The following is a 20,561-nucleotide window of genomic DNA, read 5'->3' as shown; positions in this document are numbered from 1 at the left end:
TGTTTTTTCTTTAATCACAGGAGATTCCTAACTGATCGAAGTAGGTTATGTAAAGTGTTGCATGGTCAGCTAATCGAAAAACTGTCAAAACTGGTATTCTGCTTCTCCACAAACATTAGTTCTCCAAATACCTGGCCGTGTACAAATTTATCATGTGCCTTGCTATACAGGGTATTAAGACACTTCAGATTATATAAAGCATCAGTAGCTCTTGTATACCCTGCACTGAGCTGTGCGATCAGTTCAGTTTTGTATCAGTGAAGCATAGTGGCAGGTCACTCATCTATATCAAATGTCATGGCTTCATGAAGAGGCCTGGTAAGGGGTTCCTGCTTACTGCAGAAGTCGCTCAATCAGACCTCTTAATGTCTAGCTGTCTTTACCAGTCTGCCTTTGTGTGTCTTTGCTCTGTGTGTATTATGCTGCTTCACATTATGTATATTAGATATTTCTTTGCATTTTCTGTCATGCTTGTACTTCAGCAGTGATACACTCACTTCATTAGGGACAGCATTTAAATTCAGCAACATTATCTGAACTTAAATTCAGCATACAAATTCCACAAATGTATTATGTCTACATCATCATCAAACTTTTATTGGACTTCAAAGTTTAATTGTTTTTTACTATAGCTCTAGCATATCATGATCAAATCATATTTAACTAATGTAGAATGAGTCACAATTGAACTTTACTATTCTGGCAATACATTCTATATCAGTACATTCTTCTTGGATTCCCTTGGATTCTATATTAAATGCTTTTGGTTTACATCTGTAAATCCAAATTTTCTGGGAAGCATGGTGGTATACTTCAGTAGAATCGGGAACAGTTAAAAGTTGATGGCAGTTAAAATCAGCAGCAGGTATATAATTAGAATCCCTTTAAAACCTGCTTAAATAGGATTGTCTTCACCACCTGCCTAAAAGGCAGTGAGGTGGCCAGGCTTGAATGGACACCACTGGTGAAAAGTCTCTATAAGGTGCCAACTTGCCTTAGCTAGGTAGCAGCAGGAATAAAGTGGGGTCTTTGTAATGGAACCAACGTCCCAGGCAGGTTTGTATAGGGGACATGCAGTTCCTGAGAGATTCTGGTCCATACCATTTAGGACTTTAACTGCCAAACCCAGCACCTTGAATTGAGTTCTGAGGCAAACGGGCAATGTGTGAAGCAAACCAGACCATTTTACACAGATCTTGTAATGAACTCATAACTCAGATCATAGCTCTCACTTCCAGTTGAAGCTTCACTCTCAACCCCACATAAAATGTAATCTAACTTGGAGGTGACAACTGCATGGATGATAGAGACCAGATATGATTTCTCCAGAAAAGGATTCAGTAGGCATACAAGATGAAGTTGGTTAAAAAAAACCACCAAAACAAAAAAAACAACCCACTGCTGACTGCTGTCATTGCCTGAGCATCCAGGTGCAAGTCTAAGCATGTACAATTGAACATTGACTCCATGTGGATTGAATTTTGCAGTTGCATAGTAGAAGGTTCAAAGCATATAGTCAGGTGAATAATATACTTCTATTGAATATTTTTAAAATGTTTGTTTTTTCTGTATGTAAATGAAGAAATTTTCTGGAGTGCTACACTAGCCTATCCTGCAAGACTCTATTATCAAAATATTTTAGATTTTCATTGTCTCTAAAGTGGCTTACAACTTTAATAAAACAGTCCTATGCTTAAAATTAAAACTTTGAAAGTAATGGAGGATTGGGGACAGACCAGCTAAACCAGAAACAGTCATGTGGTGATGTCTTTGCGTGTCTTCCCTCCATCCCTGGTACTGGTGGCAGTTTAAACAAAGCAGTTTTCATTGAAGAAGGAATGAAAAGGTGATTCTCTGCACTATGGGAGCTCCCAACATAAAAAGGAATAAAAGCTGTCACTGCATCAGAATATGATGTTCTGAACAGAGAAAGATGCTATTCCCTCCTATATACTGTATATATCGGAGCCACTGCTTTGAAAAGTGCTTCTTTGTATAGTTAGCAGGGATTTAGGTTCTGTCCCCAGGAACAGTTAGTCTTGTATGGTTGTCATTGTGAGAGATATACTAGAATCTATCTATATTTCCATTATTTTAAATAAAATTTGTCAGTTCATGTGGAGAAATTCTGGAATACATGATTCTGTGAAACACGATAGCCTAACTGCAGTCACAGTTGACAGCATGTACTGAACCATGGGGAACTTGTATAGCCATAGGAAAATCTTAGTTCCAAAATACTATTGTAGTAGTGTAAGAGAGCTGCTATTGTGAAAGTGACAGTGCTAAATTCCTGCTTATCAAGGGCAGCAGCAAGGATAAAGCAGTTAGAGGGGCAGTCGCTGAAAAACACAAAAGCATTAAATGTCTAGATTTAGACCCAAAAGGAGGAATGCAGGACTAGAAACAACTTGTGTGGGTTCACTGAGGGTTGTTGTGGGGTGGCATTATTGGAAACAGTTGCAGTTTGTTATATTCTGCATGTATCTCTGAGTAATTACTTTAGGATACTCTGTATGCTTCTCCTTCCTAATGAAGTGAACAGCTTTCCCCCTTCAGTTTTGGAACAGAAACAGGCACTTAGATTATAGTGCCTAGACTAGGATATTCAGAGGTAGTTATTTAATAAAATCTTTATTTCTCCCAAGTGCCCCTGTTTTAGTTCTAAATATGTACAGGGGATAAATAGAAGTCCATTTACCCTCCCCCTCTGCAATGTCTCGCACAAAGTCTGGTAATTTTGTTGAGTTGCAGGTAATTTTGTCTGGCTTCTGAATTTTTGGACTGACTCCTAAATTCAAAGAGAACTTGTCAAGGCCTGAAACAACTGAATAACTATACCCACATACAGATGTTGCTTACTTCCACATGTAGGCCATACATAGTGTCAAAAGAGAAAAGTTTGATCCGAGTGTTTCCTTGACAGACACCATTGAATTTTTGTGTTTTTCTTACAGGTATTTGCTAATGGTTTTTCTGTTTGTTAGCAGCAGTGGAAGTCAGGCTGATGATTAATTTGCTAGGCCTCAGTCCTTTAATTTTTATTAAAATATACATACTCTCCTTCCCTTTTATCTGGTGCAGTGGGTAAGCAGCTTGCCTAGAGTGTAAGAGGCTGTTAGTTCAAATCCCCGCCATTGTGCTTCCAAGACTGTGCCTAGTAAATACATTTGTAGTCATCTATATTGGGCAGCAGTGATATAGGGAGGTGCTGAAAGGCATCATCTCATATGGTGTGGGAGGAGGCACTGGTAAACCACCCCTGTATTCTACCAAGAAAACTACACGGAATGTGATTGCTAGGAGTCGATACCGACTTGACAGCACAATCTTTCCTTTTCCTTCACTTCCCTTTTGGAATCTTATTGATTATTGTGCTACAACAACTATTTATATACAACTTTTCAACAAAAGTTCTAAAATGGGTTTACACAGAAAAATAAAGATGGTTCCCTGTTTCAAAAGTGCTCACAGTCTAGAAAGAAACACCAGCAACAGCCACTGGAGGGATGCTGTGCTGGGGATGGATAGGGACTGTTGCTCTCCCCCTGGTAAATATAAAAGAATCACCACTTTAAAAGGTATCTCTTTGCTCAGTTAGCAGTGGTAACTGATAGGCATGTTATCTAAGACTTGAGTGGAATGTATTAGATCAGTTTCTTGTGGCTTGAAACAACTAACTGGAAATCAGTTTTTAAACAACTATCCTACATGCTATGTTTCATTGTTTTTGTCTTTGCAGGTTTTATGGCAGGAATTCCTCTTATGTCCATGGTGGGCTGGATGCCAGTGGCAAACCCCAGGAAGCAGTATATGGTCAGGCTGTATGTATCTAAAACCAACTATTTTCTGTTTGATGTAGAATTGTTATAAATAAAGCCTAATCTTTGGCAACATGGAAGAACAGCATTTGCTGCTATTAATTTGAAACTAAACCTTCTGCGTATGCATTAAATCAAATGAAAACAGAATATAAAGTATTTTTGCTGACCATGGCAAATATTAGTTGCCCAGTAGCAGGGGGGGGGGAGGGATGCTCCCTATACATCCATGTCTTGTAAAAATATGGGTTATATTTATTAACACAGTCAGGAAAAGGTTAATTCTTTCTGTGCTCTGAGACAAGGCCCACTCAGAAACAGGCCGTTCCCACATTCAACCCATGTGAATAGAGGGCAGGGCATCTTCACTTCTCTTGAGCCCTATTTGAGAGTGAAGCTAGTATTTCTTATCTTGTATCACCTTTTCTCTTATCTCTTCTTCTGTGTTCCAAGTTAGCTAGGAAAGAGCATTTGGTTGACTCCCAGCACAGCAGGCTGCATGTTGCAGAGAGTCAGGCTCAGTTGCACACTTGTCCAATGTCTACTCTACCCTTGGCATGCTACACTCAAGGCTTCTGCCACTTCATCTTGTTTTTCCTGAAACTGTATGGTCCTTGGCCTGCTAAAGGGAGGATGTTAAGATGTTATGCCTTCCAGAAGAGACTCCCTCAGTACCAATGAAAACCCACATGAGAGAATCTGGTGCCTTTGCTGTGTCTGATGCAGCCATCACTTCTGACATGGGTCCAGTCACTATTCTAACCACCCACACTAACCTTCTAGGCAATGCAGATGTGGTAGGTGGGGACTGCTTGTTTTCCCACCCTTCGGCTCCTTCTGCGAGCCCAGAGACAACAAGATCCATCCTGAGGTACTTTTATGGTTCTTAAGGATGCTGAAGAATGTAGTGGTTTGAGCTGATGAAAGGTCAGAACTGGTACAAATATAAACAAAGGAAGGAATCCTTCTAGTCCTCCACTACCTCCTCTTGTTTCTGTTCAGAGGAAAAGCAAATATAAGCATAGCACAGACAATAACGTAATCGTTCACTTTCATTTTTCCATTGGGGACACCAGGATTCAGTGTGTCTCAGAGGTTCGTTCTTGAGCTATCTGATCTGATCCCATCATACTCTTTCAGCCGCCTTGCAACATTTTATTTAATGAATGGAGCCATCTTAATAGATCCATGGTACCAAACAAATCAATCAAGAAAGCATTCTACTCTTTCAACAGAAATCATGAACACTCTCTGCTGCAGTTGACCCTTCTGCCATGAACATCCAAATCTGCCATTTCCAAAGAGGAGATGCAATTCTTAGGTGACCCCTCTGATAGGAAGAGTGGTGTTGCTCTATGACAGATTCACAAAGCTTCCTCTCTTTTTCCATCAGGGCCACCACTGCCATTTCAATTTGGCATGTGCTTCTGTCCTTTGACACAAGTCCTCAGAACATCCTCCAGGCTCCAAACAGCAGTGAGTGGAGATCACGCTGGGCCAGGTAGCTGAATATATGGTGGAACCATCTATAGATTGCTTACAGCTCAGCAAAGACCATGGCATCTGTAATGCATAGCTTGTAGAAACCTATAGTGAAGATGCTGGGAAGTTGATTGGCAGTCCAAGGTTTTTTGGAGCATCTCTCTTACTCATTACTCAGTAAGAGACAAAGGAGGTGAATGATCTGTTTGCTGCTCTCAAGAAGGGCATGACTACACCAAAGAACACCTTCCTACCTGAGTGCTTTCCACACATAAATTTCAGACATTCCAAACCAGCAATACCAGGATAATCATCAATAAGCTTCTCCCACCTCCACCCCCACCCCGCATCTGGGACACGATCAATCATCATATGTTGGACAGTCAGAAATTATCCAAAATGTTGTCCACCATTTTCCCCCCTGATGTTCACAGTTCCCAAGATCAGTAGGGATTGGAGAATAATTCTAGACCTCTGATTCCTCAGCCATTTTGTGGTTAAAAAACTGCAAATGGCAACTTTGAAAACAATAGTAGAGACACCCAGGAGATTACATGGCATACATAGACCTGGCCAAGACTTAATTATACATCCAGGTCCTCTGGATACCTCATTTCCTGAGATTTTCCTACAGTTGCTATTATCAATCTTGGGCCCTTGCCTTTGGACTCTTATCTGCTTTTTGGGTGTCTGCAAAAGTAATAGTAGCTCAGGTCACTCAGCTTTGTACTTTGCAAGTTAACTTATGTCTCTTCTTAGATAACCTCCTGATCACATCACTGACTTAATCCAAGAGGGTACAAGATGTGACTCTTGTCATCACATGGTTAGGAAGCCAGAACTAGTAGTCAATCGAAAAAAGAGCTCCCTTCATTCTATTCAGAGACTGAAATACCTGAGAGTCATTTTAGACACTCTGGCAAGTTCAATATTCTCATTGTGTTCAGTTGGTGGACAAGATTCTGTCTGAAACAAAGCTTCTTCTGTTGAACCAGATCAGCATCTCATGAACCTGTCCCACCTACAGGACTGATTTTATGCATACATTCCATGTCTGGGTAAGATGTTCCTCCAGACATTGCAGGGGCTTCCCCTGCCTTACCAGCAACAGAAATAGCTCGGGCATCAGTTGCTTATCAAGTTTTCAAAGAGGATTCTAGCCTTTCTCCTCTATCAGCCTTCACCCTATAACATCCAATTGGCAGTGTACACTGAGAGAACATTTGTGCATACAGGTTACAGTGGATAAGAGCCTGTCAAGATAAGGGTACCCATTGCCAAGACAACTTAGTCCAGGGAAGTAGTCCCCCAAGGAAGTGTGCTTCCAAATCAGTTGGTTGAAATTGAGAACAAGCCAGATTAGCTTTGTGGCATTTCATTATCAACGTGTGCTAGTCTGAATTGATAGCATGACCACTAAGTCCCGATTTGTCATGGATATTTAAATAAAACCACCCCTTCTTTCCTTATTCCATTTGATTCAGCTAGACAAAGGGGCCAGCGTGGTGTAGTGGTTAGAGTGCTGGACTAGGACCGGGGAGACACGAGTTCAAATCCCCATTCAGCCATAAAACTAGCTGGGTGACTCTGGGCCAGTCACTTCTCTCTCAGCCTAACCTACTTCACAGGGTTGTTGTGAAAGAGAAACCTAAGTATGTAGTACACTGCTCTGGGCTCCTTGTAGGAAGAGCGGGATATAAATGTAAAAAATAAAAAATAAAATAATGGTGATCTACCTGTAACACTTTTACCTATAACCTCTTCACCTGAAAATTCATGTTTGTGTTTCTGGATGTTTGCAGATTTTGTACAGTTAATCCATTTTACTTAAGTTTGTTCTTGCTGCTTATACATAAGGGTTTGAGAGTAAAATTAAAGGGGTTAATTATAAATTTGAGTTAAAGTAACAACAGAATGATGAAAAACTCTCTGAAGAGTTTGTTCAGGGCTCCTTCAATGTGCAGGCAGGCTGGCTGAGTTGCAGAGTACTACTTCAGGGAGTATGGGCTTTGTACCATGAGGTCTTTCAGCAGATAATTTTCCACTTGGGCTTCTCAGTCATTGACCTCTTCATTAACTGAGGAGAATGTCAAAATGCCCTGTTTCTCCATATTCTGGGAACAGGGAGCCAAAGTGATGGATTTTATGTTGCAATGTTCACACTTTTCCTTCTACGCACCCTGCTCTTTGTTGACGGCCCTATGCAAGATACACATTATCCAGTGGAAATCATAGCGGTGGCCCCCTTCTGATGCAGGAGGCCATGGTTCTCAGACATAATAGAATGCAAGTCTCTGGCCCCTACCAATCTTGTTAGGTCTTCTCTCTCTGAGCCCAGACTTAAACCTGTATCCACTTTGCCTTTGCCTCGTACCTAGAAATTGCAAGCAACATCTGTTAGTCAAAAGAATATAATGGAAAGTAATATGCACTATTCTGACTTTGTACAGTTCCAAGATTTACAAGATGACATCAGAAAGTGTTCAACATATGGGAGAGACACTCCAGTCCATTTCTGTCTCTGTTCAGGTCTTAAACCTTTTGCAAGAAAGTCTGGACAAGGACTTGGTGGCCAGTGTTCTGAAGAGAGTCACTGTCCATGTTAGTGTATTAGACAAGTCAAACCATTGCTCATGAGTCCCATCACTCTTGCATCATGTATCTGTATTCTTAGACATGCACCCCATCTTGTTTTCTGCCTGCCAACAGGTTCCTCATCTGGGACTATTCCTTAGTCCTGGAAGCTCTCATAGGCTGCCATTTTTTAACCTGTGAGGGCCATTCATCCTTAAGAGCTTGAGGTCCTTGGTCACACTTGTGCCAGAAAGGTGTAAGAAAATAATGGCCATATTGGCTGGAAAAGATTGGTGTGTGTTTTTATGAAGACAGGGTTCATGTTACATGGTGACCCATCCTTTTGTGCTGAAGATTAATGTGACCTCCTATAGGAGTTAGAAACTATCCTACCAGACTCTTGCCTGAAGCCAGTTTGCTCCAAACAGAAATGTTGGCATAACACAGATTTATATTGGTCTCCTTGTATTTATATTTATAGATTAGCAAGTTATAGATGCTCCAGTAGCATCTTGTATCCTACAAGCCAGGTTTCAAAGGTCTTCTGGTAACCAGATAAACTATTAGTATATGGATCTTGGAGTATATTTCTCCCAGTGGTAAATCAGGAGGATGTGGATACTACTCCTGGAATCTTCTTTCTGCCTACTTCTGCCCTCTGACAGAGAATGAAAAGTTGGGCTTACTGTAAAGTTTGGATCTAGTCAGTGCATAGTACAGCATTTTGTGAGATGATTCCATGGGGCAGCCTGGTTAGGGACACTTTTAAGAAATCTCCTTTTCCTATATTTTCTCTTTACTGCTTGTTAGCTCTCTTCTTGACTTAACATTTTTGTATGTTACATTCAAATTCCATGAGTTCTGCTTTTGGTCACTTTAAAAAAAAATTGCCCTGTAAAAACTAATTTTTGGTTTAGGACATGGGACCTTAAACTAGTGTATATACTGGTAACATCCAGGCTTTACTGGAATGCACTCTACTTTGGGTTGCCATTGTATGAAGTCTGGAAACTGCAACTGGTGCAAAGTGGGGCAGCCAGTTTAGTCTATGGGGCTTCCCAAAGACACTACATTATTCCTATTTTAAAAGAACCACACTGGCTGCCAGTAAGTTTCCAGGCAAAATACAAAGTGCTGGTTACTACCTATAAAGCCCAGAATGGCTTGGGCCCAGGGTATTTAAGAGAGTGCCACCACCTTCATGAAGCCCGCCACCTATTAAGATAATTGGGGAAGGCCGGGTTGCTGTTACCACCAATTTGTTTGTTGGCAACCAAAACCAGCCATTCTGATTTCATTTGGGAGCATATTCCAGGGGCATTCTCTAGTGTTGCCCCAGGCCTCTGGAACATGCTCCCAAATGAAATCAGAACCTCCCCATCCCTGGCTATTTTTAAGTGACTTTTGAAAACACCTATTGCATGTGGTGTTTAGCTTATAATGTTGGATTGATGGTTATTTTAATGTTTTTTATTTAACATTTTAACTGTTGTGTGTTTCTAAATTACCAAGAGATTTGATATAATAGTGATAAATAAGGTTAGCTGCCTAACCTACCTCACAGGGTTGTTGTGAGGAGAAACTTAACTATGTACACTGCTCTGGGCTCCTTGGAGGAAGAGCGGAATATAAATGTAAATAAATAAATAAATAGATAAATAAATGCAGTTTTTAGTTCAATTATCTGTTTACAACAAGTATATTATTACATGGAAGCCTGCTGTGGCTTAAATAAAATTTTATTATATTTTCATTTACAAATTCTGATTATCAGATTCTGATTCAGAAATATATTTACAATTGTCAATAAAACACTGTGTTGGAATGAGAGTTAGTATGATCCATCACACACTGTTGGGCTTGAATAGGGAAAACCTGCCATGGATACCTTGTGTGGCACTGGGCCAGTCATGTGTTCATATTTACGTAGGCTTTTGTAAGATGGAAAAGTAATGATCTACTTAGCAAGCATGCTTTGAGGTTGTAAACACTGTTTGGCACTTAGCATTTTTATCATTCCCATATATATCCAGGAAAAGTCAGTGCATCTTCAGTAGATTGCCTCTTCTCCCCAGTGCATGTACATTTCTGTGGTGCTCTTGTCTTCCCAGTTGTGACAGAAATGGTGTAACATGATTGAAATGGACTGACTGGCTTATATAGGCAGCAAAGGAAGCATGTTCATCATGCCCACTCTCATGCAGAAGTGTCCACATTCAGTCTGTAACTTGCAGTGAACTGATTCTTAACAGCTTGGCCCTTGAGCGGAGAAATATTTTTTAAATTTAATTTTTCTGTGTATAATTATGCTGGGAAGCACCTTGGAAGTAATCATTTTAATCCATGCCTTTAGTATCAGAAGTCCTATAAAAAGGAAAAGAAATACTCATAGCTATTGAATTCATATATTGATAGTTTGTGGCTAGTTTGAATTTCTAAGCTGTGTGTGTATATATTGTACAAATCTGTGTGACACTGTTTGTTTTAATTGTGTTTAGGACATACATAAGAAAGTGATGTCCCTGCAGTTTAGTGAATGCCGCACTAAGATTCGCCATGTGGATGCCCATGCAACCTTGAATGATGGAGTCGTCGTGCAGGTCATGGGGGAGCTGACAAACAATGGGCAGCCAATGAGGAAATTCATGCAAACCTTTGTTCTGGCTCCAGAAGTAAGTAACTATCTGAGCATTTGGTTTCAAGCAATAATGCATCCTTCTTGGGCTCCAATGAGGAGTTCAAATCCCTACATACCTGTGAAGCTCATTGGGTGACTTTGGGCAAGGCATTATATCTCATAGGAAACTAGGAAGCTGTCTTATGCTGAGCCAGACCATCAAGCTCAGCATTGTCCGCACTGGACTGGCAGTGACTCTCCAAAGTTTCAGGCAGGAGTCTTTGTCAGCCCTACCAGGGATTGAACCTGGGACTTTCTGTGTATAAAGCAGATGCTCTATCACTGAACTACAGCCCCATTCCCTAACCTCAAGAGTTCTGTGTGGAAAGGAACAGGGAGAACCCATGTTTGCTACCTTGAACTCCTTGGAGGGAGGGTACATAAAGAAAAATTTAAGGAGCACCTGGTTTGAGGAGCCCTTCCAGAGGCCTCCCTTTTTGAAGGTAGGAGCTCAACAGTGAGAGCCTTCAAATGGAAGGGTTCCACCATGCTTCCTTGTTTCAAAATCCACTGCAGGAAATAAATTTGACTTGATACTGAAGAACAGAGGCTTAAGTCATCTTATTTGTTTTATTTAAGTGTCAGTTCTTTTTCTGATTTTGGGCTCTGAGGTCATCTCACTAATGGGTTAACCTTCCCACGTGCTCCAAGGGCAGGACTATGCAAATTACTGTAAAGTCTTTAAGAGGCTGGGAAAGGTGACCCCATCCAGTTCTTTTAGTCCTGCAAACTGCTTCAGGCAGAACTACTTCTCGCTCTGTTTCTTTGTACTTCTCTTATGTGAGTTTTTCCCTTCTCAGTCCTTCGACCTATATTTCTGTGTCTCATTCTCGATCCCTTTGTACCTCATCTCCTTTAAAAAAGGGGGGGGGGACGCCTTCTTTCCTTTATCTTTCTGTCCGCACCTTTTCCTCCCCGTTCTCTACGTTTGTCTGTCAAAGCTGCTTTTATGGAGCCTATGCACCCTGCAGATTGTCTTCAGACATTGCTAGTCCCAAGGGGTCAAAATCAAGCTGGCTTTGCCCCAGCTAGGACCTTGGGGGGACCTCCGCCGACCACATTACTGGCTGTTTTGGAGGAGGAGGAAAAGCTGCTGTAAGAGCCTGCACATAGTCTCCTGCCCACGAGGCGCAAAATTAGAAGCCAGGCAGTGCTCTGAGAGGCATCTTCAGAGGAGGAAATGGGCCAAGTTGCTGCCTCGCTCCCACAACCTCTGGGGCCATGGAAAAAAGTGGCAACAGCCACAAAAATGTCTACCACTACTGCTGCTGCTGGCCCACGGATGGGAAAGACATCAGTGGCACCCTGAAAGGCCACCAGTGCAAGGAGTGCCCAGCCAGGGGTGGAAACTGCAGCGGTTGCCTGCATGACTGGCCACACCTCCCCCAGCTCTAGGGTGTGCATGGAACCGGGTGTGCATAAAAAATTTTATGCTAGGGTATGCATAAATTTTTTTTAAATGGCCATCAAAAAATGGCACCGCGCATACGCAAATGGCCTCTGCGAGGCCCTAGGCAATGCTAGACCTCGCAGAGGCCATTTGCACATGCACAGCAGCATCCAAAATGGCCACCGCCAGAAAAAGTGGTTGGATGTGCCATGGTGGTGATGATGGAGGCCAGCGGGGGGAGGGGGAACCTTCATGGAACCCCCTGGCCTAGACAAAGCCCCCCAAAGGGGCTGAAAGGTAACAAAAAACCAAATCTTTTTTAAAAAAATAATTGTGAATGCATGAGGTGGTTCGGTTCTGGTCTGGACAGAACCAGGGAGAGGTTTGCTTCAACCCCGAACCATCGAACCGAACCGCCAGACCGGTTTGCACATCCCTAAGCTCTACCAACAGCGTCCGCCATAGAAGTTGCCAGCATCTCCATAGCCTCCACCTCTGCAGGAGTCACGGTGAGGGCTATGCATGTTGGGTCCCCTTCCCAATAGGGCTCCCCCCCTCACCAGCCGTCCCTAACTCAATTGCCCAGTCAAATTCCAGCCCCTTGGCAATTCTGGTAATGCCATTACTACAGCTATAAAAAGTAAAGACAAAAAGAAAAAGAAGCATAGGCAGAAAAGATACTGCTCTGCTTCATCCGGCTCCTCAGAGGCACATTCCCCTCTCCCAAAGAAATCCAAAAGGAAACATAAACATACATGTAAGTTCTCACACAAGTGCAAATCTGGCTCCAAACACCATGAGTCTATTGCAGTAAGGAGTCTCCTCTAACAACTTAGCAGGAGAAGATTCCCCAATCAGACAGCCTGTTGGCACCAACCCAACTCTTTTGGGCAAGAGGCTTGTGAATCCCAGTGACTTTGTAGATCCCAGTGATCCAGAAATAGAAATAATTCCTCTTGAATCAGTGGTGGCACATCTCCGACTCCAAGGAGTCCGCCTTTTTGCTTATCCAGACAACATTCTCCTCCAGTCTGTCCTTAGAGCAAGCCCACATAGACAAAGCAACCCTGCAGGTGCTGCAAGAACATGGTTTCCTCATAAACTTCCAAAAAAGCTAACTAGTACCGTCACATCAACTGTTACACCTGAGAGTCATAGTAGACACACAGGCAAACAAGTTGTTCCTGCCACAAGACTGCCTCAAGTCCCTGATGATTGCTGCCAGGGAAACGTTTATGTCCAGAAAGATATCCCTCATGTTCCTAGCTCATCTGTTAGGCCTCATGGTGGCATCTTTGGGCTCCATACCATGGGCCAGGATTCATCTCTGGTAGCTAAAATAGTTCGTGCTTCCACATCACCTCTCGATTGCAAGGACGCTCAACAAATCAGTTCAATTGTCAGTACCAGTCCGCCAATCACTCAAGTGGTGGACAATATCCACCAGCCTCACAAAAGGAAAACAGTTCCTGGATACCCCCCCTCCCCCGAGAGACATACTAACCGCAGATGCAACTGACCACGGCTGGGGAGCCCACTGCTAATCCTTTTCAGCCCAAGGCACTTGGTCACAGGAGAAGGTCAGCCACAGTATAAATTAGCGGGAACTACGGGCCATCAGGTTAGCTCTCCTAGGTTTTCGCCGTCTCCTGACACAGGAACATGTCCTGGTCAAGATGGACAACATGGCCGCCAAGGCCCATGTGAACAAACAGGGGAGGGACCAGATCACGGTCCTTGCAGGAAGACATCATGTTGCTACTTCAATGGGCAGAATGCAACCTAGCCTCCATCATGGCGCACCATGTCCTTGGGGACCTCAATGTCGTAGCAGATTGGCTCAGCCGGAAAGAGTTACTACCCAGGGAGTGGGAACTCAAAACCACTGGTCTTCCAGAGTCTCTCAGCGACATTCAGCACACCACTGGTGGACCTCTTTGCAACTCCTCACAACTTGAAAACCAAGAGGTTTTTCTCCAGGTTCCCGTGCAAGCAGGCAGAACAGGTGGATTCACTCTCGAGCCCCTGGCCACAGGGCCACCTCCTACACATTCCCACCACTTCCCTTACTAGCTCGCATTCTCAAGAAGATCCACTTCTCTAAGTCGAAGGTAATCCTCATCATTCCGTTCGGGCCCTGGAGGTGGTGGTTTGCAGAACTTTGCAATCTAGCAGTAGCAGACCCATGGCACCTCCCTGTCTCCTCAGACCTATCACAGGGCCCCATACAACACCATGACCCAGCCTGGTTAAATCTAGCCTGATGGCTGCTAAACAGGGGCCTCCTGAAACTACATGGAACTACCATCCTAGACATGATGATGGTGTCCAGATGAACCTCGACGAACCGCATTTACCAATACACTTGGTGAGCTTTTCTTTGCTGTTCGGTTGGACACTGAGTGCCATGGGGGGAAAGCCACCATGACACACTTTCTTCAGTTTCTGCAGGATGGCATAGGGGCTAAAGCCAAACACCCTGAAACGACAAGCAGCGTTGCTGGTTGGACTTATCTCAGGTGCCTCCACAAAGTCCATGAGAGCACACCCTCACCGACAACATTTCCTGAAAGGGGCAACCCTCCTCTCCCCATCTGCAGTCCATCGCTTTCTGTTGTGGAGTCTGCATATGGTCCTATGGGCCTTCCAATCTCCTTCCTTTGAACCACTGGCATCTATTGGCCTTCCTGATCACTGTCACACTGGCGAGAAGAGTATCTGAACTATGCGCACTGTCAGTCCATAAGGATCTTTCTCTTTGTTTTCTGCTGACTCGGTCTACCTAATTCCAGATTGCTTCTTCCGTCTGAAAGTCTCATTGGTTTTTCACAACTCTGAAGATATCATATTACCGTCGTTCTGTCCCAACCTGATCGACCCAAAGGAAAAAGCTTGGCACAAGCTAGATATATGGCGCTGCCTTCAAACTTATAGAAAGCATACAAAAGGCTTCTGCTCCACCAAAGCCCACTTTGTCTCATTTCTGCCTACATTCATGGGGTAACTGGTCACGTCGTGACCATCACCAGGTAGATCAGTGCATGCATAGCAATGGCCTATGATTCACTACATCTCGGACCGTCAACGAGTATTCTAGCACACTCTACTAGAGCAGCAGCAACTTTGGTGGCTTTTTCAGCCAATGCCCCCGTCCACAAAATCTACAGAGCCAGCTACATGGAAGACACCATCTACCTTCACAAAGCACTACAAGTTAGATACTTAACACCTCTGCCCAGGCAGCTTTTGCCAGATGGGTTCTGCAGCAGGTCCTTCTCCTGGAATAGGCCCAGACACATCCTCCTTTTGAGAGGCACACATTAGTGAGAGGTCCTCAGAGCCCAGCATCAGAGAATGGAGCACTGGTCACTTACTGTGAAGGCTCCTTCTTGATGCTGGGTCTGAGGACATCTCGACCCACCCTTGTGCCTTGGCCTGCTCCATGGGGAGATACCTCCTGTGTCCCTGTTTTTTCTTCCTCTTCCTAGCTCCTGCGTGTTGAATATTAAACTGTTGCTTCCTATCATTCGGGTGTTTTTCCTTACCCACACTGTGGGAGGTATATTCTCCAGTTTTTCTTGGCCTAAAAGAACTAGGCGGGGTCACCCTTCCCAGCCTCTTACAGACGTTACAGTAATTTGCATAGTCCTGCCCTTGGAGCATGTGGGAAGGTTAACCCATTAATGAGATGTCCTCGGACCCAGCATCAAGAAGGAGCCTTCACAGTAAGTGACAAATGCTCCATTGATTTACCATACTGCAGTACAAAGCTGTTTACATAATGAAAAACAAAACAATACAGTAAGATCAAACAAATAGAAATGCCACCACAGCAGTAAAACCAATAGTGTGCTCCGCAAACCAATGAGTTAAGTAATACAAGGAAAAACTCACACAATCCAGTTCTGTGTGCCCTATAGAAAAGGCAAGACTTCACTTGGCACCTGAGGGAATGTAAGGTGGGGGGCATACAGGTCTCCAGTGAGAGGTAATCCCAAAGTATCAGGTCCACCCCCAAAAAGATAGATGCTTGCCTTACCTTGAAAATCAGTGGCATCCAGAGTAGGACCTTGGGTCATAGAACAAAGAGCTGAAAAGAGTGAGCTGCTTCCACAGAAAGTCCCTTGAGATGAGACTCGAGCCGCCGTTTGCAAGGGATTTTCTCTTCTCTACAGACATCTAATGTACCATTTTATCCAGCCTATTTTACAAAGGCAGCATGATATAGACTCCCTTTTTGCTTGCATACCTCAACCAAGAATGTTTTCTATTCAGTTGCAACTGCAGCTTTGAGAATTAGGACCATTTAATAATAATAAAATAAGTTTTTTATATTTGAGAATTTGTATCCCAACTTTTAAGCCAAATAGCTTCACAAGGCCACAAATGAGGTTAATACTACAGTTTAGAAGTGTTAAATCTATGTAACTGCACTGGTAGTTATATATATATATATATATATATGAGAGAGAGAGAATGAATATATATATGTGAATTTGGAAATATGCAGCATTGTTAGAGCTAATTGGTCAACAGTTGAGTTTTCTTCTACCCGTGATGTATTTGTGTTTACAGGGATCTGTTCCAAATAAATTTTATGTCCACAATGACATATTCCGTTATGAAGATGAAGTATTTGGGGACTCTGAAGCTGAACTAGATGAAGGTGAGGGTATCTGACAGAGCTGAAGACAGACTTAACCTTGGATTTGTGTTTAACCTTGGATCTCAGAAATTCAGAAAGTTCACCTCAGTAGGAAAAATGACTAATGAAGGCAGGCTAAAGCTCAGTTAGTAATGCTTTCATAAACATCTTGTGCTCTAATACGTTGAAGGAATATTCTAAATTGTTACTAGGCTTAATTTGAGTGTAGTTCAGGCTAGTGGTTGCACCAGAGTAGTCTGACTGTCTTGTGTTAGACTTGACATCATTGAACTTGGCACAGTCCCTATGACTTTTGTAATTCTGTGTTGAGATTTCACCTGTTGATGCAAAATCCTATCCAGACTCAGTGGCTTTGCCTATTCAGTATTTTTCCTAGCCAGTGTACACAAAGAACAAGCTCTGTTTATAAACTTGGATTAACCTTGCCATCCCAAAGATTTGATGAGTTGCAAATATTTAAAACTGAAAAGCATAAAATCATATTTTAAACCCCCAAAGAGTCAAATAGGTATAAAACATGATTATGCTTTCCTGTACTGATTTATTGTGGTTTGGGTTTTTTTTGTAAGATTAAGCAAGGGTTAGCTAGAAAACATGTTTGTAATTTGCAGAACTTAGATAGATATGTTAGCAACATAATGACCAAAGTGGTGTTGCACAGTTTAGAGAGGGTGTGTGTGTGTGTGTGTGTGTGTGTGTGTGTGCACGCATGCATGTCGCAAAATGTGGTTCAAAGCTATTGTTGCAGACCAAAGGAGGAAGACTAATAAAATATTGGAGAACAGGCAGTATTCAGGAGCTGGGTGCTGTGGGAACTGAACAGGGAATCATCCAGTTAGGTGTGTTTATATAAATTGCCCAAACGTGCTCAACTTTAATTTATAGAATATCTATAAATTATCTATCTGATAATAAATATGAATCTATCTTTGTGACTTAATCTCAGCATAGCTAAACGTTATTCAGGTCTGTGGTATCCTGCTGAATGTTTTTAGCCCTAATTCCTAAGCTTGGATTTGGTTTAATCTAGGGCTATCTCCAGATTTGTCTTAGTCATGCTAGCTTTAATAAATTAATGTTGTGGTAAGAGCCATCTTAGGAAAGGTATTGCCTCCTGTTTAGCACGAATACCTTTTCTAAGATGTTGCCTGCCACTCATGATTTTAGTTAGAGATTGTGTTACTTAAAAAAATCTACAACAATGCTGTCAGCAAAAATCCTTATTCCTTTAACATGCTTTTCTAATGTGTAATAGGAATTAAAAGTGCTTTCTCTAATGTCTTAGAGTCAGAAGATGAAGTAGAAGAAGAGCATGAAGAAAGCCAGCCATCCCCTGAGCCCGCTCAAGAGAATGCAAGCAGTACTTACTATGAAAGTCATCCTGTAACGTAAGACTACTGTGCCTGCTTATGCTGCAGCCAAGCTATGCTAAATATGTTTGTTCTCTAAAATACAATACAAATGTGACTTGATAATCTTGAGAAAATATATTTTGAACTCTTTGGCCTGAAACAAAATACAGTAGGCAACATCCAGACTAAACTAGTCATGATTCGTTTGTGTCATTGATTTCAATAGTGGTTAATCATAAATGATGATTTTCTGTAGGGATCCATGGTCTCTCATAACTGGGCCTTCTGCACTTGCACAGGAGGCCCTTGGAAGAATCTGTAGCTCTGTTTAGGCGCTCACCGGCCCTTTAAGGTGTAATGATACAGCCTACAAAGCTGGCTGTAGAACACCTCACACCTCAGTTCCTGAATTGGCCACTGCTCGTGTTGCCTCGGGAAGGATCTGCTCCTGTTTCCCCTCGTTTGTGTAAGAGATTGTGGCTTTATTTTTGTCTTTCTGGCTTACAGACTGTTACTTGACTACTGCCTTAGTTTTCTGAACTGATTTTTGCTCTACTCTCTGACCATGGACTGTTTCTGGACATTGCTAGTCGCTGTTGATGCCGGGCTCGGCTCTACATTCGGTGCCGAGGCATTCGGTGCCATCGAGAGTTCCGACCTCGACGCTGTTGATGCCAATGACTATTTTGGCACTATTGGTGCCAATTGCCACTACTGCCAATAGAATTTCACCTGTTTGTTCAGCAGCGCCATCACCCATTGTTATTGAACTTTGACTCCTGCACATTCATCTCCCCATCATACACCATTCTTTCCAGTAGCACCTTCTTTAGATTCTCCAGCATGGCAAGCGCTGCTCCGTCAAGAGCTAGAGCACCTTCTGGGATCTGCAAACTCGACTCCATCAGACACTACTTTTAAGGGCTTTACAAGAGCTTGATGAGCATGAACCACATCCTCATTGTACAGTTACCTGTACAAATTCCCAAAACACCGACAGGTGGTCTCTCTACTTCCATACCAAAGTGCCCTTCGGCTTTGCTCTGGAGGGAGAAGTTCCACTACTCTACCTCCCATGTTCCTACTGACCCCCTTGACTATAGTAGCTCTCTGGGGGCCTTTGATTCACCGCCTCTCAGAGCTAGGGAACACCTTTGTTCCTGTTCCCTGTATTATTCACCTGCCTTGCCTTATGATTTTCACGAATACAGACTGGAAAATCATGCATCTCGGGTATATACTAGACGATATAACAGACCCCTTGGATGTGCAACCTGCTGACCCTTTCAAGAAGCCAGCTATACCACCTGCACCACTGCCTAGGGCCCTGCCCACACCAGTGCTACTGGTGTCACCTGCTTCTGAACCTCCTGAGCATCCTCTGCCGCTTACCCTTCCTGCGGCCCCTGATTCTGTGCACCCTGCACCCTCATCTGTGCCTGCATCACCTCTTCCTTCACAGCCTATACCAAGAAACCCTGTTCCAGAGGACCCTGATTCCGATGGGGAGTCCTCGTACCCCTCAGATTCAGACTGACATTACTGATGTGCCACTGAACACTTCTCCCGATGACTCTGTGGGGACTCAATTGTCAAATTCCCCTTCTGAAGAAACTAAATCTTACTGAGTCCAAATCCAAGAGATGGTGAGGGCTTTGGTCCTGTAAGTTCCTCCTCCAAAAGATACTGTTAGACCCTGTATACAGTTACCTGGCTACCACATCTGTAGCGCATCCCACCGTGCTACCAATGTTCCTATCTCTGGTGGCTGCTTCTAAGGCTGCTTGGTCAACTCTAGTCGCTACTATGCACTTACAGTTACTTATAGTCTCCCATTCATATGCAACCAGGGCAGACGCTGCTTAGCTAAGGGGACAAGTCATGCTTGCTGCCACAAGACCAGTTCTCCTCCTGAAGAGAGGAGAGACAATGGAGAAACTTAAGAAGTCGCGCTATACTGCTAAGACCTTCACGCATTCCCAGCTGTTGTCTTATCAGAGAGATCCTGCTTTCAGACAGAGCTACCAAACCCCCCTACTCAAGATCGGGGAGGTTACTGTCGAGGATCCAGACCATATAACAGGCGCCCCTTCCATCAGCGACAAAGGGACCAACAAACAAAGCCCAAGTCGCAAGAACAACTTAAACAGTAGTTTTAATGTTTGGGATCTGGAAGTATCTCTCCCTATTCCTTCAACTGGCACCTGCCTCGCCCCCTTCCTCCCTTCCTGGCGTCAAGTGACATCAGACGTCTGGGTGTTGTGCATAGTGGCCAGAGGCTATGCTATCAAATGTGACGCTTTACCCACCCATGCGGGCATAAAATACACTCACACAACTCCTGTCCTTGAAGAAGAGATTTATTCCCTGCTCCAAAACGATGCCACAGAACCAGTTCCACCTTACTCGATGCATACTGGCTTCTACTCCAGATACTTCCAGGTCCCTAAGCATGATGGTGGGCTCTCAGAGAACGGAACAAATTTGTCCAAATGTCCAAATTCCGTAAGATTTCTCTGCAGTTGATTTTACCGCTGCTTTGTGGAGGGGAGTGGTTTGCATCCTTAGACCTGAAGGACACCTATTTCCACATCTCCAT

General features: G+C 43.2%; 1 protein-coding gene across 5 annotated transcripts in view; it reads left to right on the top strand.

The window, feature by feature from the left end:
- G3BP2 (G3BP stress granule assembly factor 2) overlaps positions 1 to 20,561 on the top strand; it is a 68,588-nt gene that overhangs the window by 18,483 nt on the left and 29,544 nt on the right. For all 5 annotated transcript variants that reach the window (XM_053259622.1, XM_053259624.1, XM_053259621.1 and 2 more), the window contains exons 3-6: positions 3,743 to 3,824; positions 10,376 to 10,549; positions 16,520 to 16,610; positions 17,896 to 17,998. In XM_053259622.1, the coding sequence (XP_053115597.1) occupies positions 3,743 to 3,824; positions 10,376 to 10,549; positions 16,520 to 16,610; positions 17,896 to 17,998 (450 nt within the window). The remainder of the gene's footprint in view (positions 1 to 3,742; positions 3,825 to 10,375; positions 10,550 to 16,519; positions 16,611 to 17,895; positions 17,999 to 20,561) is intronic.

The sequence above is a fragment of the Hemicordylus capensis genome, chromosome 6, assembly GCF_027244095.1.
Source record: "Hemicordylus capensis ecotype Gifberg chromosome 6, rHemCap1.1.pri, whole genome shotgun sequence".
In the NCBI taxonomy this organism is placed as follows: Eukaryota; Metazoa; Chordata; class Lepidosauria; order Squamata; family Cordylidae; genus Hemicordylus; species Hemicordylus capensis.
Note: the sequence above shows the minus strand (reverse complement) of the source record. Positions and strands in the feature narration are given on the sequence as shown.